The sequence below is a fragment of the Bubalus kerabau genome, chromosome 8 (assembly GCF_029407905.1).
Source record: "Bubalus kerabau isolate K-KA32 ecotype Philippines breed swamp buffalo chromosome 8, PCC_UOA_SB_1v2, whole genome shotgun sequence".
Taxonomy (NCBI): domain Eukaryota; kingdom Metazoa; phylum Chordata; class Mammalia; order Artiodactyla; family Bovidae; genus Bubalus; species Bubalus kerabau.
Window position 1 is genome coordinate 120,526,594 of NC_073631.1, and position 13,637 is coordinate 120,540,230.

General features: G+C 54.6%; 1 protein-coding gene across 2 annotated transcripts; it reads left to right on the forward strand.

Annotated features, from left to right (window-relative positions):
• Positions 1-290: 290 nt before the first annotated feature.
• On the forward strand, positions 291-13,100 carry INSIG1 (insulin induced gene 1). Of its 2 annotated transcripts, XM_055591356.1 has the most exons (6): positions 291-425; positions 1,064-1,495; positions 3,597-3,721; positions 4,887-5,053; positions 5,594-5,693; positions 11,177-13,100. In XM_055591356.1, the coding sequence occupies exons 2-6, from the start codon at positions 1,087-1,089 to the stop codon at positions 11,204-11,206; spliced, it is 831 nt and encodes a 276-aa protein (XP_055447331.1). In that variant the 5' UTR covers positions 291-425; positions 1,064-1,086; the 3' UTR covers positions 11,207-13,100. The 2 variants fall into 2 exon arrangements, with proteins under 2 accessions (XP_055447331.1, XP_055447330.1); XM_055591355.1 differs by lacking the exon at positions 11,177-13,100 and having other exon boundaries at positions 5,594-6,376.
• Positions 13,101-13,637: the final 537 nt, after the last annotated feature.

Below are 13,637 nucleotides of genomic sequence, written 5' to 3' on the forward strand. Positions count from 1 at the left end.
GGCCAGGCCGTCCCACGTCACCCCCGTCATCCCCTACCCCCGCCCCCAGCTAGCGTCCGGCCCCCGGGCGCGCTCAGCCCGCCGTCCGTCCGTCCGCGCTCCCGAGCCAGCGCGCCCGGCGCGGGGCGGTGGTGGCGTGTAATGACGTCATATGGGCCGCCTGCCCGCGATTGGCCGCGGCCGCCTCACCAGACCCCGAGCGGCCGGGCACGCGGGCGGGGCGGAGCGCGCGGAGGCCACGCCCCCGGGCGGTGAGCCCGGCAGCCGGCCGGGCGCGGCCACGTGACCCGGGGGCCCCGCCGCCCGCCTTATAAGCGGCGCGGCGCGCGGACCGCCGCGGGCCCGACTTCTGGTGGTCTGGGCCGGTACACCCCTCCGCATCCCTCCTCCCTCGGCGAGCCCGCAGGCGGGCGCCCCTCGGCCAGGTACGCGGGGCGCGGCGAGGGCGGCGGGGTTGGGGCTCCGGGGCGGGCCGGGCTGGGATGTCCGGGTGCCGACCCCTCCACTCCAGAGCCTCCCCTCTAGGCCGCCTTGCTTTGGGGGACCCTCGGGCCTGGGCCCCAGCCCTGACCCCAGCCCCGGTCCCTGCGCGGGGGGCCAGCACCCCCAACCCCCAGGTGCGCTCTGCCGGTGCGCCTCCCGGATCGGGAGGACCCCAGCAACTTGTCCTGGGACAACCTGCCCCAGGTCCTGCCTGGCTGAGTCCATCTCCTGCAGACGGACGGGGGTCTGGAAAACTTCTGGACTGGACGGGCCAGAACTTCAGGGCTTCTGTGGAGGGGCGTCGTGGCGGGAGCGCAACGCTCAGATGCACCTAACCTGCCTGCCTCGGAAAGCAGTCTGCATCTGCCTGGCCAGGGCTGTGGGCAGGATCCTTGAAGCTGCTCCCCACCCCAGGGCACCTGCCCGGTGTGACTAAGTCCCGGAGGGCCTTGGGGGTTTTCCTGGACCTGCTTGTGGTGAACCAGAGCAGAGCCCTCCTTGAGTGGGCTTCCCTGGACCTGACCTCCTTTGGAAGTGAACTTGATCTGGGTTCCACCTCCACGCCCCCTTTTCATTCTAGGAAAGCCTGCAGGCTGGTGGCTCATGCCCAGACTGGACGACCACCTCTGGAGAGGTCCCTGTGCCAACGGCACGAAGCACAGAAGCCACCCGAGGGCCAGCGCCAGAGGGCTGGTGGCCAAAGCGGGAGAGATGATCAACTCCTCGGGGTCAGGCCCCTCTCTGCTGGCAGCCCATGGCGCCCTGGGCACTGATGCCGCTCACGGGCCTCAGAGCGCTGGTGTGGGGGGCCAGGGCAGCAGCGGCCACGTCAACAGCTGGCATCACCACTTGGTGCAGAGGAGCCTGGTGCTGTTCTCAGTGGGGGTGGTCCTGGCCTTGGTGCTCAACCTCCTGCAGGTCCAGAGGAACGTCACCCTGTTCCCGGATGAGGTCATCGCCACCATCTTCTCCTCTGCCTGGTGGGTTCCTCCGTGCTGCGGGACAGCAGCGGGTGAGTAGACACAGGAGATGTCTGTTGGGTTAGGAAGTGTGTTCAGCCTCTGAGAACTGTTTATTTGAGAATGGAACCATCCACAGAGGGGCGGTGTGCCTCTCCAGTGAGCGTATCTAAAGGAGAAGGGGCGAGAGGCAGGAGCCCAGATGCCGGTCATGGGGACCAGGCGGGGCAGTGATTGGCGGTTCCTCGCCCGTGCCAGGCTGACCGAGGTCCTTCCCTCTTTCTGATCTGGCCCTGAGGACAGTGTTGAGGGGCCCACAGCTGTCACCCCGAGCGAGCCGCGCCATTGGCCACCGGCAGAACTGGTGAGCCGAGGAACTGCCGCGTGATTGGCTGGCCCTGGGAACATGCTACCCGCCGGGCAACCGAAAACAAACCATCACGTGGGCGAGTGGGCAGAGCTGGCCCAGTGGCCTCTCGCACTTCCTTTTTCAGGATGGCCCCGTGAACGTGCCAAAGCCAGGCCTTTCCCCTGCCCCCCCCAAAAAAAGCCGGGGCCCCTGGATGAAGGAAAACAAATGTCTTATTCAGAGGTTAGCTTTTAGTGTACCTGGCCAGCCACAAAACCTGACCCGCAGTCTGCAGTCTTAACAGACTAGACAGATGGACTATATCTCTGAGTAAAATTTCTTGGTCGTCTGGCTGGTTTTAGGTAAAAATGCTGAATTGATCTCAGCCCAGTAGGGCGCTTAGGACTTCTCTGATCACCCAGCGTTCGCTGTGGCCTAAGGTCTGCCGGCGGTTGAAGTGCAGTGAGCAGCCTGCCCCTGGTGGGCGTCCTGGGCTGGGGGGCAGGACAGGTGTGGACCTGGGTGACCAGGCCGGCTCCTCTCTGCTCCGTGGTTGGCGTTTATGGACTGTTTGATATGCTTTGCTTCCCCTGGTCCTTACGAGACTCTGCTGCAGCTCCATTTCACAGCCGTGGGAACCACAAGGGGCCACGCCGAGTGGCAGGCCTGCTGTCCATAGCTGGGTGTGGCTGCACTGGGAACGTGGCGCCTCGTCAGCAGCCTCCCTTAGAGCAGGGGCAGGCCCCAGGCTGGAGTGGGGACCCTCAGGGGAGGGGTGCTGTGGGGAGAAGGCTCCCCTCATTCTCAGGAAGTTAGGCTCCTGCTCTATTTTCTAAGCTCCGTCAGTATACCCTTTTGGGCACTAGACTCGGGTGCCCACTTCCATCTTTTTATTCTCATGTGATAACAGTAGTTTTTTTGACTGGAACAGTTGATCTCAAAACCGTCGAACCATTTGGTTTAGGCTTTATTTGTAACAGAAGCTTCAAGGAATTCCAGGGATATCTGATACATGATGTCTGGTACCCTAGCTGCTTTTTTTAAGCCATCAGTCAGGAGCATAAAGGGAAAATTCCATAGTACATTTTCATCTCCTTGAATCTGAAAGGCTAAGATTAAGATATAGTGACTTAAGTGATAGAACTGTTTGGGTTCCATTTTTCAAGACTCCAGAATTATGGGAATTCCCGCGCTCTAGTGGTTAGGATTCAATGCTTTCACCGTGGTTGTCCAGGTTCAATCCCTGGTCAGGGAACTAAGATCCCACAAGCTATGCCATGTGGGTCCCCACCCACCTCAAAAAAAAAGTCCAAAATCAGAACTGGATAAAATGTATTATGAAATTGAAACTATTTCATTGACTCTTGGCCTGAGAGTGTGTTGCTTGTTCCTCTGTTTGGGACCTGAACTGGGCCCTTCTCGTGGGACACCAGGGGCGCCGTGCATGACTCTCGAGCCTCAGTACCTGGCTGGCTCCACCTGGCCTGCCTCCCAGCCACCCACCAGCAGAAGTGCGGGGCTGCTTCCCATGTGGGTAATTAAACTCCCTTGCTCCATTCCTTCTGTAGGTCAAGCCAAACAGCTGCAGTTTTATTTAAAATTGTACAAAATGACGTGGATTTTTTGGTTTGTATTCAAGGAGAACAAAGATGTAACATTAATTTAAAAATAAAAAGATGTAAAGTTAGTTTAAATATCTGATGGCTGGTAAATCTAGGAAAGGGAATGGTTTGAATATCGCGTTAATGATCCCCACGTAGCAGTCGCGTGTGCTCAGACCCTGCCGTCTTGTCCTTTCCCTGCAGCTGTGGTCGGCCTGCTGTACCCCTGCATCGACAGTCACCTTGGAGAGCCGCACAAGTTCAAGCGGGAGTGGGCCAGCGTGATGCGCTGCGTGGCCGTCTTCGTTGGCATCAACCACGCTAGTGCTGTATCCTAAGACGTTACTGTTAACGGGTGTCTGTCACATCCTGGGTCAGTTGAGCCGTCCTCTTACAAGCATGATTTCAAACCACGTTGCTCAGTTTCCTCTCAGCAGAGCTTTCGAAATGGTCCTGAAAAGTCCTTTCAGTTCATTTCAGGGGACAGTTAAAATGACCCTGGGGACCGAGTGGATATCTTTAGTCTGTCCCTTTCTTGGTCACTACCTGTTGGATCCTCGGAGTTGGTTTGGTGAATTCCCCGTCCGTTTCTGCCTCCCATCCTCCCACAGCGCAGACCTGCTTCCTGCGGTGCAGTGAGACGCTGTGGGAGCTTCACTCTTCTTGGCCGACCCTTCCAGAAGGCAGAGCAGGAGCCCGTCTGCTTCTCCGCCCTCCCCGGTCATGACCAGGGAAGGCCCAGCGCTAATCAGAGGAGGTGGCCTCAGGAATAGGGTTCAAGTTGAGGTTCTGGCATCCACCAGTGGGCTGCCTGGCAAAACACAGTGCAGTTTTCAGGAAGACAGGCCATAGTTTACCAGGTGTCAAGACATTTATAGTTTCTTTCTGACAGTGAGATTATATTTTTAAATTCTGGAGAAAGCTGTTTTTAGAGTTTCTGCTGCTTAAATCTGCTCTACCCTGATTTTAATGATAAGAATGTCAAGAAAAGGTATTACAAGAGAGCCTGGCTCTGACACATTTGTTTTGTCCCCAGTTGGTAAAGTGGTGTTGTGAAGGAGGCCAGCTGTGTCCCCATCAGCTATGACCGTGTCGTGTTAAATGCCGTTCCGATGAGGTGTCTCCTTGCAGACACAGAGTAAAGACTGTGCTTGCTCAGTTCAAACTGCTAATAAGAACGGAAATAAAAGTGGGACTGTGGATGACTTACTAGAATATAGTTGTTTTGTGGTTGAAATGAATCCAAGCCAGGTTTTATGCATAGTTTTTAATACATTGACTGGTAAAGTCAAGTTTTCGACGCAGGGATCCCAGAGATGCCCCAGGTTATCCTGATCAAGTAGCCTTGTATCCAGCACATGCTCGCTGCAGCTCACTGGGCAGCATCTGTGGCTGGAGAATTAGGTGGTGCACACGTGTAGGCCCCGGGGCTCGCTTGTGTGTCTTTGACCGTGTTAGAAATTGTTGCACTTTTCCTTAACTTGGCGTCACCAGAAACTGGATTTTGCCAATAACGTTCAGCTCTCCTTGACATTGGCAGCGCTGTCTCTGGGCCTCTGGTGGACATTTGACCGTTCAAGAAGTGGCCTGGGGCTGGGCATCACCATCGCCTTCCTCGCCACCCTGATCACGCAGCTGCTGGTGTACAACGGAGTCTATCAGTAAGCACGTGTTCTCAAGTGTCACCTCTGCCCGGAAGCTGTCTCTCCAGTTTTACTCACAATACCCACGAAGCTGAGATGCCGTGTTCTGTTTGTAATTACACGGCATGAGCTTAGACGTGAAATCTTTAAAAGCACTTCTTATTGTTGATTCACATAAAAATGCACCATCTGTAATTTAAGGAAAGCCAAGCCATGGTGGAGAGCTTTGCATTGTCCTTCAGTCTCTTAAGCTGTGTCCAGGTCCTTGTGACCCATGCTGGGCTGCAGCACACCAGGCTTCCTTGTCCTCCAGCATCTCCCGGAGCTTGCTCAAACTCATGTGCGTCAAGTTGCTGATGCCATCCAGCCATCTCATCCTCTGCAGCCCCCTTTGCCTCATGCCCTCAGTCTTTCCCAGCATCAGGGTCTTTTCCAAAGCGTTGGCTTTCCGCGCCAGGCGGACACGGTGGGCGGCGAGCGTGGGTGTCACGTGCTCGCGTGGCTGGTGTGCTGTGTGCCTGCCCGCTACGCAGGGCTCATGCCTCCCTCTCCCTGCAGGTACACGTCCCCAGACTTCCTCTACATCCGCTCCTGGCTGCCCTGCATCTTCTTCTCGGGAGGCGTGACCGTGGGAAACATAGGACGACAGCTGGCCATGGTGCGTAAAGTCACATGGGCGCCTGATGCTAGCTTTCAGCTGGATCAGCTTGGTTTGCCTAGGACCTTATCATTTGTGTCAATAAATGTATAGTCGGGCAACAGTTATTCAGATAAGCATACACTTTAAAAAAGGCACATCCCCAGGTCATTCTTTGCTAACTTGTAAAGGTTCAGGGATTTGTAAGCTCACAATGAGAGCTGCTGAGGAACCAGAGCTCCCCTCACATGACGGATGCTGTCAGCGGCTTTTCTGAACTGCTTCTCCTGTAATAACTGGCAGAGATGAGTTACAGAAATGGCTAACTGAATGATTTATGATGAGTTTCCTCCCTGGCTTCACGGCGCGTGTACAGACAACGCCGTGCTAGGGGAAGGGAGCCACGCCAGGCCCATGAGAGCGCGAGCGGGGCTGGGGGGCCGCTGAGTGTCCCTGGGTGGGTGGACTCCGGCCTGGACCTTGTCTAAGGACTAAAGGGAGAGATACTGAGTCCCAGACAGAGCCGTTTCCCAAGACCCAGAAAGGCAGACACAGTCAGGATACCTTGGCAATTCTGTTTGGGAGTGAAAGATCGCGACACTTGAGCACTTTGATGAAGGAGCGTGCAACATGGACATTTAACTGTTTTGAATGGACTTCAACTCGAAGGCTTAAATAAAATGAATTTTAAAAAGACAAGGAAACTAGAGTCTTGTAAGGGCCATTTCTCTCAGAGACACACTCTGGGACTTCCTTAGAAACTTGTATTGGTCCCTCATACTTTTATTTTAAAAAGAGGACATTTATTTGTGCCCACTGAGCCTGGCTTGGGAGCCACCTGCTTGGCTGTTTGACAAGAATGGAAGTAATTTAGAAAGGGGAATTTGTGATGTGTCCCACTGGCTCCTGAGTCCACGCCATCCTTCCCCCACCCCGACCCTTGTGATGGTCTGGACCCGCCGCCAAAACAAAAACTGATTACGGTTTGTCTCTGGACCCCTTGTGAGCATGCGCGCGGCCCTGCCCTGTGACCACAGCCTCGCGACACCCCTGTGCTGATCCCCCCGGCCCTGGGTGATTCCGGGGAGAATGAGGCAGCTGCATGCTCGCTGTCTGCCTTGAGATGTTCATTTCGGTAGTATTTAGTTAGGATTCTTAATAAGGCTTTTGAGATGAGGTTGTCTTCAGCTCCTATGACTCTTCATGGAGTTAAAGTTGACACCATTCAGCCAACTGGTTATTACTTCGGGAGGAGGGGTGGATGCTGTCATACGTTTATGATGAAGGCCTTCTGAACAAAGTTTGTAAAGAAGCGTCCTTTCCATAGAGGTAGACGCTGCACGCCAGGCACAGGCTTGTAGCGCCAGGAATGGTTGGAGACGACTCAGGAGCCGCACGGCCACGCCTTTGGCAGCAGCACTAAGCGAAGGTGCTTTTAGCAGCTGTCTTTCCGTTCTTACCTTGCTGCTACTGTTCAGTCGCTCAGTCATGTCCAACTCTTTGCGACCCCATGGACTGCAGCACACCAGGTTTCCCTGTCCTTCACCATCTCCCAGAGCTTGCTTAGACTCAGGTCCATTGAATCAGTGATGCCATCCAACCGTCTCATCCTCTGTCACCCCCTTCTCCTGCTACCTTCAGTCTTTGCCAGCATCAGGGTCTTCTCCAGTGAGTTGGCTCTTTGCATCAGGAGCCTCAGCTTCAGCATCAGTCCTTCCAATTAATATCCAGGGTAGATTTCCTTTAGGATGGACTGGTTTGTCATAGACACTTTCATTTTTTTTTGAAAAGATGAGTGAAAGTTTTAAACAGAACTTAGGATAACTGGCATAATTGTAATTCCCCTTTCTTAAAGGTGTTGCTTCCTTTTTACTCTTCAAAATTGGGGACAGTCTTATCTTTGGATGTTACTGTTGTGTCTTGAAACTGGAAGAGGCTGACGAGCATTGCAGTCATCAAAGGGAAAGAGCCCCGCCCCGGCCTCTGAGCCCAGCCCTCCCGCTGTCTTTCCATCCATGCACATTTATTTGTGTGTGTGTTTGGCCACGCCTCACGGCTTGTGTATGTTAGTCCCCAACCAGGGCCTGGACCCCGGCCCCAGCAGGGTGAGCTGCTGACGGGGAGACCGGTAGACTCCTCAGACGTGTGAAGCCAGAGGGGCAGTCAGAGCTGATTTTACAGATGCCCCCTTTGCTGCCGGCCGCTCGAAGGACGGCAAGAGCAAAGCCCCTTTGCCCGAGTCCCCAGACCCGAGCAGAGGACACGGTCCGCTTGATCACAGGCAGGGCGGTCACAGCTTGGGTCACAGCTGTGTTTCTGGCAGAGTTGGGGAGAGGATGAGGGAGGGTTGCTTCTGTTACAGCTACTCGGGGCCCAAGAGTGAGGCACGGGGTTCAGATGGTCTTAAGGGGTCAGCCAGTCAGACTTGCAGAGGCATGCAGTAGTAAGGAGCCGTATTGGTGGGGGCGGGCAGGGGAGCGCTCTGCAGGAAAGAAGTGGCCACTTCTGACAAGTAGGTGGTTGGGGTTGTTCTTTTCTCTTTTGCAGTTTTAAAGTTTACCATTGTTCTGCAGTTGACCCTTGAAGAACAGGTGGATTAGGGGCACCAACCCTCCTAGAAGTTGAAAACCTGAGTGTATTGGATGAATCCGGTATTGACGGATGCAGCCAACTAGGGACCGTGTTCAAAGATGCGCCTCAGTGACACCTTGCTCTTGAAGCCTTGTTCGGGGCAGCTGCACTTGTGTCTGCAGCAGTGGCGTGTGTGCAGGAGCCCGTGGCCGTGGGCTCTACAGTGGGCAGACCTGTCGGGAGGCGGCAGGCCCGTCCGCTGTGTCCCGCGGAGGTCGTCCACGGCGCAGCCACCGCAGGACCGTGGCCCTCTGCCCTCACACAGCGCTGTCTGTGCATTGGGAGCAGAGCCTTGGCCCTGGGTTGTGGGTGACAGGAAGGCAGAGAATCGGTCCCCCCCCCTGCAAAGCCCCCAGACCCTCATCCCCACCCCGGCCTCCCCTCCTTCAGTCTGTCCTGCCTGGTCCCTGCCTTTCTGTTTGTCTCTTCCATCCTTCAGGGCATCGTAAATGAAATAAAGTGACATGAACGTTGCTCAGTTATGTCCAACTCTTTGTGAACCCATGGACCATACGGTCCATGGAATTCTCCAGGCCAGAATACTGGAGTGGGCTGCCTTTCCCTTCTCCAGGGGATCTTCCCAAGCCAGGGATCAAACCCAGGTCTTCCGCATTGCAGATGGATTCTTTACCAGCTGAGCCACAAGGGAAGCCCAACAATACTGGAGTGGGTAACCTATCCCTTCTCCAAGGGATCTTCCCAACCCAGGAATCGAACCAGGGTCTTCTGCATTGCAGGCTGATTCTTTACCATCTGAGCTATGAGGGAAGCCCCTCTTAAATGACTCTCTCCTGAAAGCAGTAGGGAATCTTCAAAAGCCCCCCTTTGTCCGGCAGGAATTACACAGCCTTCACGGCGTATCAGTTGACCTCTGAACCTGACACTGACCCCTCCTCTTCACAAACCCTCCATCCACTTCAGCCTTTGCTGCCGTCTCCGTGGGATGGCAGGCCGCCTTTCCACAAAGCGCTGTTGTTGCAGGAGCAAAAAGATAAGTGTGTGAAGCCAAAATTGTATTTTTCATGAGACTAGAATTGGAAGTGTAGGAAGTTATATTTGCTTCAAATTGCATCAGGGCTGAAGAACGAAAAATATATTTATAATAAGGTTTGTCTTAGAAACCCGTAACCACCCATGACTTGACCGTCCCTGCCGGAAGGACCTTCTGCTCTTCCCCACCACCCAGCAGCCAATGGCTGTGATGGGCTGGAGTAGGGGCGTGGCCTCTGCCCTCTGCTCCTGCCTGACCACCCACCCAGTCCCGGTCCCCCGGAGAAGTGCCCAGGGCCGGGCACGGAGGCTCGTGCCCCCCAGCACTCTGGGGTGTGCACCCTGATGGCTTGGGTTTGTGTCTCTGTGGGGTCTCAGAGCTCAGCCTGGACAGCGCGGCACCTTGCTAGACTCCCTTGAGCAAGTTAAACATTTTTTTTAAAGAAAGAGTTCGAATACTTTAGCCAGGTTTTTAATTTCTTTCTTCGAAGAAAGGGAAAAAGCTAGCAGCTGCTATGTGAAGGTGAGCTTACTCATCCCTTGGAATTGGAAAGGACTCGGGGCCTTAGAAATGGGGTCGCTTGGCACCTGGCTGATGGTCCTGTTTGCACGTCCGTGGCCACTGTCCTCGCTTTCAGAGCAGCCTCCCTGCGGCCCTCGGACAGAGGACACTTCTGAGGCGTATTCTAGCGGCAGCGTTTCAGGATGAATTTCTGGTTTGAAACGTCTCCCGGTGAGGCTTTGTAGTGGAACGTGATTTGAGCGCCGAAGACAAAGGGCTGCAACCGTCGACCCGAGGTGGGCGCCCATCAGTCGGCTCGGGGCCAGAGTGTCCCGTGTGATGTGCCTACAGCCCGCCCCCTCCCGTCTGCTCAGTTCTGCCCTTAAACGTGCTTCCTGGCCCGGGCAGGCGTGCCCCAGAGCCACAGGCTGGCTTTGCTTGAGTGTTCAATGGTTCACGTAGCTTTTTCTGTATGGTATGTGTCGTCTGCCTGTAGGTTTAAACGGGAGTCTGTAGCATCATTTTATCGAGTTCATGTCTGTTGTTTGCAAATGAAAGTCTCTTCTCAGAAAAAGTAAGGCTTCGCACTGCCGCATGAGCCGTGTGGCCCTGTTCCCAGAGCCCAGGCCACGGACGCCGCGTCTCCAGCATGCCTCTCCCATCTGCGGTGCGGCGGCTCCTGGCCGTCATGGCCGTGGTGTCGTCAGGGGCTGACGTCCGTTGGCACCTGGTCGAGTCCTGCAGTGGCAGTATGGGGGCAGGACTGCCAGCCCGCTTTGGAGATGGGGGTCGGAGCCCAGGAGGCTGAGCGCCTGGCATCTGGTGCAGAGCGGGCTGGCCCTTGTGGCTCGCTCGGCCTCTCAGCAGGGGTCAGGGTGGACACGCAGGGACCCCGGCTCTGGCAGGAGGCAGGGGGCTCTCCTCACACAGCCCCGTGACCTCAGGAAGGTCAGCCTCTGGTCTCGGACCTGCTGCCCCAGTGGAGTGTCCATCCTTGGTTGAGGGCCACTGGGCCGGGCCCAGACACCGGCCACAAGTGCGGGGTGCCCTCCCTGGGTGTCTGTGCTGTTCGGCGACGAGACGTGCGTAGACACAGCTTCTGGGCAGCAGTACCACCTCCTGTCCTGCCTGCTACGCCCCCCGCCCTGCCTGAGCGGGACAGACCGGGTCTGCTGAGACGTCGGCTCCCAGCTCAGGGCCCCGAGGGCATCGCCGTGGGGCCGGGGCAGCCTGTCTGCTGCTCCGCGATTCTGGTCTCCATCTTCGCCTCTGGCGCAAAGGGATTCTTCATCCCTCACTTTGTAGGGTCCGCTTAAATGGCTAACTAAAACACGCACACATCCAGCACTAACATCCTTTTTTTCTCTCTTTCTCCACATAGGGTGTCCCCGAAAAGCCACACAGTGATTGAATCCTCAGACCCACGGATCCTGAAGAGTGGCAAGGTTTGGGAAGAAAGTCCGTGATACTGGGTAGTGACGCAGACGATCTCTTTTCCTCAGTAATCTCTTCAGAGGGGGCTGAGTGCGCCAGTGACTCCTGGAAAGCACGTCACCTGTTTCAGAGCAGCCGAGCCACTGGCGTTGGGACGGCACCTTGTGGGACGGGGTCCCGGCCCGCGACCCCCGGGGGGCACCACGAGCAGGCCGGCCGGGCACCGGGCCCCGAGGACTCAGTTTCCCGTGTTATTAAATGCCAGGTTGCCATATTTGCTAGCCTCGAACTACAGCCTGACTGCCAGCTCTGGTTCCGTGTCAGCGCCCCGGGGACGGCTTGGTGGTGCTTACAAAGATGAAGTGTGGTGAGATAGGAATATCACTCATCCAAAAGATTTTAAAAATAGGGCTGTGTTGTGAAAAAAGAGAAGGCAGGGGTGGCAGCAAGTGCAGGGCGGCCGTGCCGGGCAGGCGGGCACAGCGTGCCCTCGGTGCCCGTGTAGGGCGCTGCGCAGACAATCCTGCAGAGGAGGCAGTGAGTGGGAGGTCGTGGCTCTGCGCTGCGATGGGTTGGACTTTCCACCCCAGTGTTCACAGAGATTGCCTGGAATCCGCGCCATCTCGAATGGGGCGCCCGTCGGCCACACGTCTCCGTCTTGGCCCAAACCTTGCGTTTTCTTTGATACTCGGGAAGAAGAGACGGCTTTTTCCCCACAGCCCTATGGGATCTGCAATCTGTGATTGCCTTGTAAAAAGAAGAGTGCGCATGTCACTGCATCACACATTCGGTGTCTCTAAACCCTCAAAGGACGCGGTGAGCACAGCGTACTCCCTCAACGGCACAGCCCACGTTGGGCCCGGTGTGCAGGTCCTGGGCCTTCGACTTCAAGTGCAATGTATAGGAAAACCAATCTGAGCCTTGTATTCTCTTTAAATATTTATTATTATTTTTTTAAACGTATGAGATGTTAAAGAGGGTTCTCCATTTCAGTGCTGCATGGAGGCAAAATTCAGCAATAATTTCTTTTCAGTTGTGAAGTTACTTTGTTGTGCCCTCCCGCTGAGCCCCGGTCCTTTGAAATACTCCCAGTTTTGGGGGTTTAGTAAACTTGTAATTTTTACTTACAAATTCACCCTTTCTGTATTTTGCAATTTAAAACATTTCGGTTGTTTTGAATCCTGTGAATGTGGCTTGATGCTAAGATTCCTCTGGCAAAAAAAAAAAAAAAGATTCCTCTGGCAGCTGGCAGTCGGGGGGCTGGGGACACGGGAGCCCCTGCTGGCAGTGGTGGACTCTGCGAGTCCCCGGCTCCTCCCACCCGATGGTCCCTGTCTCAGTTTGCTTTTGTTTTAAGGAGGATATCCTGGAGTAAATTTTAGGTTACTGTAGCGACTTTGTTTTAGAGGAATTTTGTTTAAAAGAAAATAGGACCATTCTGAACTTTGCAATGACCCCCTTATGACATTTTCTGAAAACGAAAACCATCAGCTATGTGAAAAGATTTTTCAATGAAGATGTCAGCGTTTTTGTGAAAAAACCAGAAGTTATTAGATGAAAGCAGTCATTGAATCTTTCCAATATACTTGATCATGCACAATGAGTATTTTTCTCTCTTAAACTGGAAATAAATCTATGTCTGTTAGAAGCAGTATAGCCAAAAGATGTGAATCTGAAGAATTTCGTTGCCAATATTTTCTAGCAAGTATGTGAACCAAAGTCATTTGAGTTTGTGAAAATGTTAAATAGTATGAGCAAAATTTGCACTATACCAGATTGGAACATCTAGTGAGATTCACATTCATACTAAGTTTTCAGCATTGTGTTCTTTTGAATTCATTTTTTTACTTTTATTAAAGGTTCAAAACCAAGCATTGGATTTATGGGTTTTTCTTTTAAAGGGAGGAGGGGGAATTTCCTCTGTAGGATAGTCACATTTGAAATGGAAGAATATTTTATAGCTTTCCAAAATTTACTAAGTTGCCACACAATCTCTTGGGAAAAATATTTTTTCCTCATGGTGGAAACAGAGGTGTTTAACCTCCCGTGCCACCCACTGATTCTGGGAATTGGGACATCTTCTCCGGCCTGCCCGCCCCCAGGAATGCCGTCCTCCGTCTTGAAGTGAGAGGGCCCTTCTCCTCGTCCTAGGACACGGGGTGTCTGGGCACCCAGGAAAAGGGCAGAGGGAGCCTCCAGGCTGTTGACAGCCAGTGTGTCCAGGGGCCCCGAGCAAGGGCCCACATGGCAGAGGTCTGCTGTCCCTGGCTCCCGCTGGACGGGGTCACCCCAGGTGACGAAGTTGTCGCAGATGTGCTGCGTGCATACACACCGCCTGGTGTGAACACCCACGCTGCCAGGGCTGGGTGCTGGTTGGACAAGAATCAGAACTGGCCTCACAGGCTCTC

Bases quoted from the DNA above. Each gene is read 5' to 3' on its own strand.
- INSIG1 (XM_055591355.1), top strand. From the start codon at position 1,087: ATGCCCAGACTGGACGACCACCTCTGGAGAGGTCCCTGTGCCAACGGC. The intron at 3,722-4,886 runs GTATCCTAAGAC...TGGCGTCACCAG, and splicing joins GCATCAACCACGCTAGTGCT to AAACTGGATTTTGCCAATAA. The intron at 5,054-5,593 runs GTAAGCACGTGT...CTCTCCCTGCAG, and splicing joins GTGTACAACGGAGTCTATCA to GTACACGTCCCCAGACTTCC.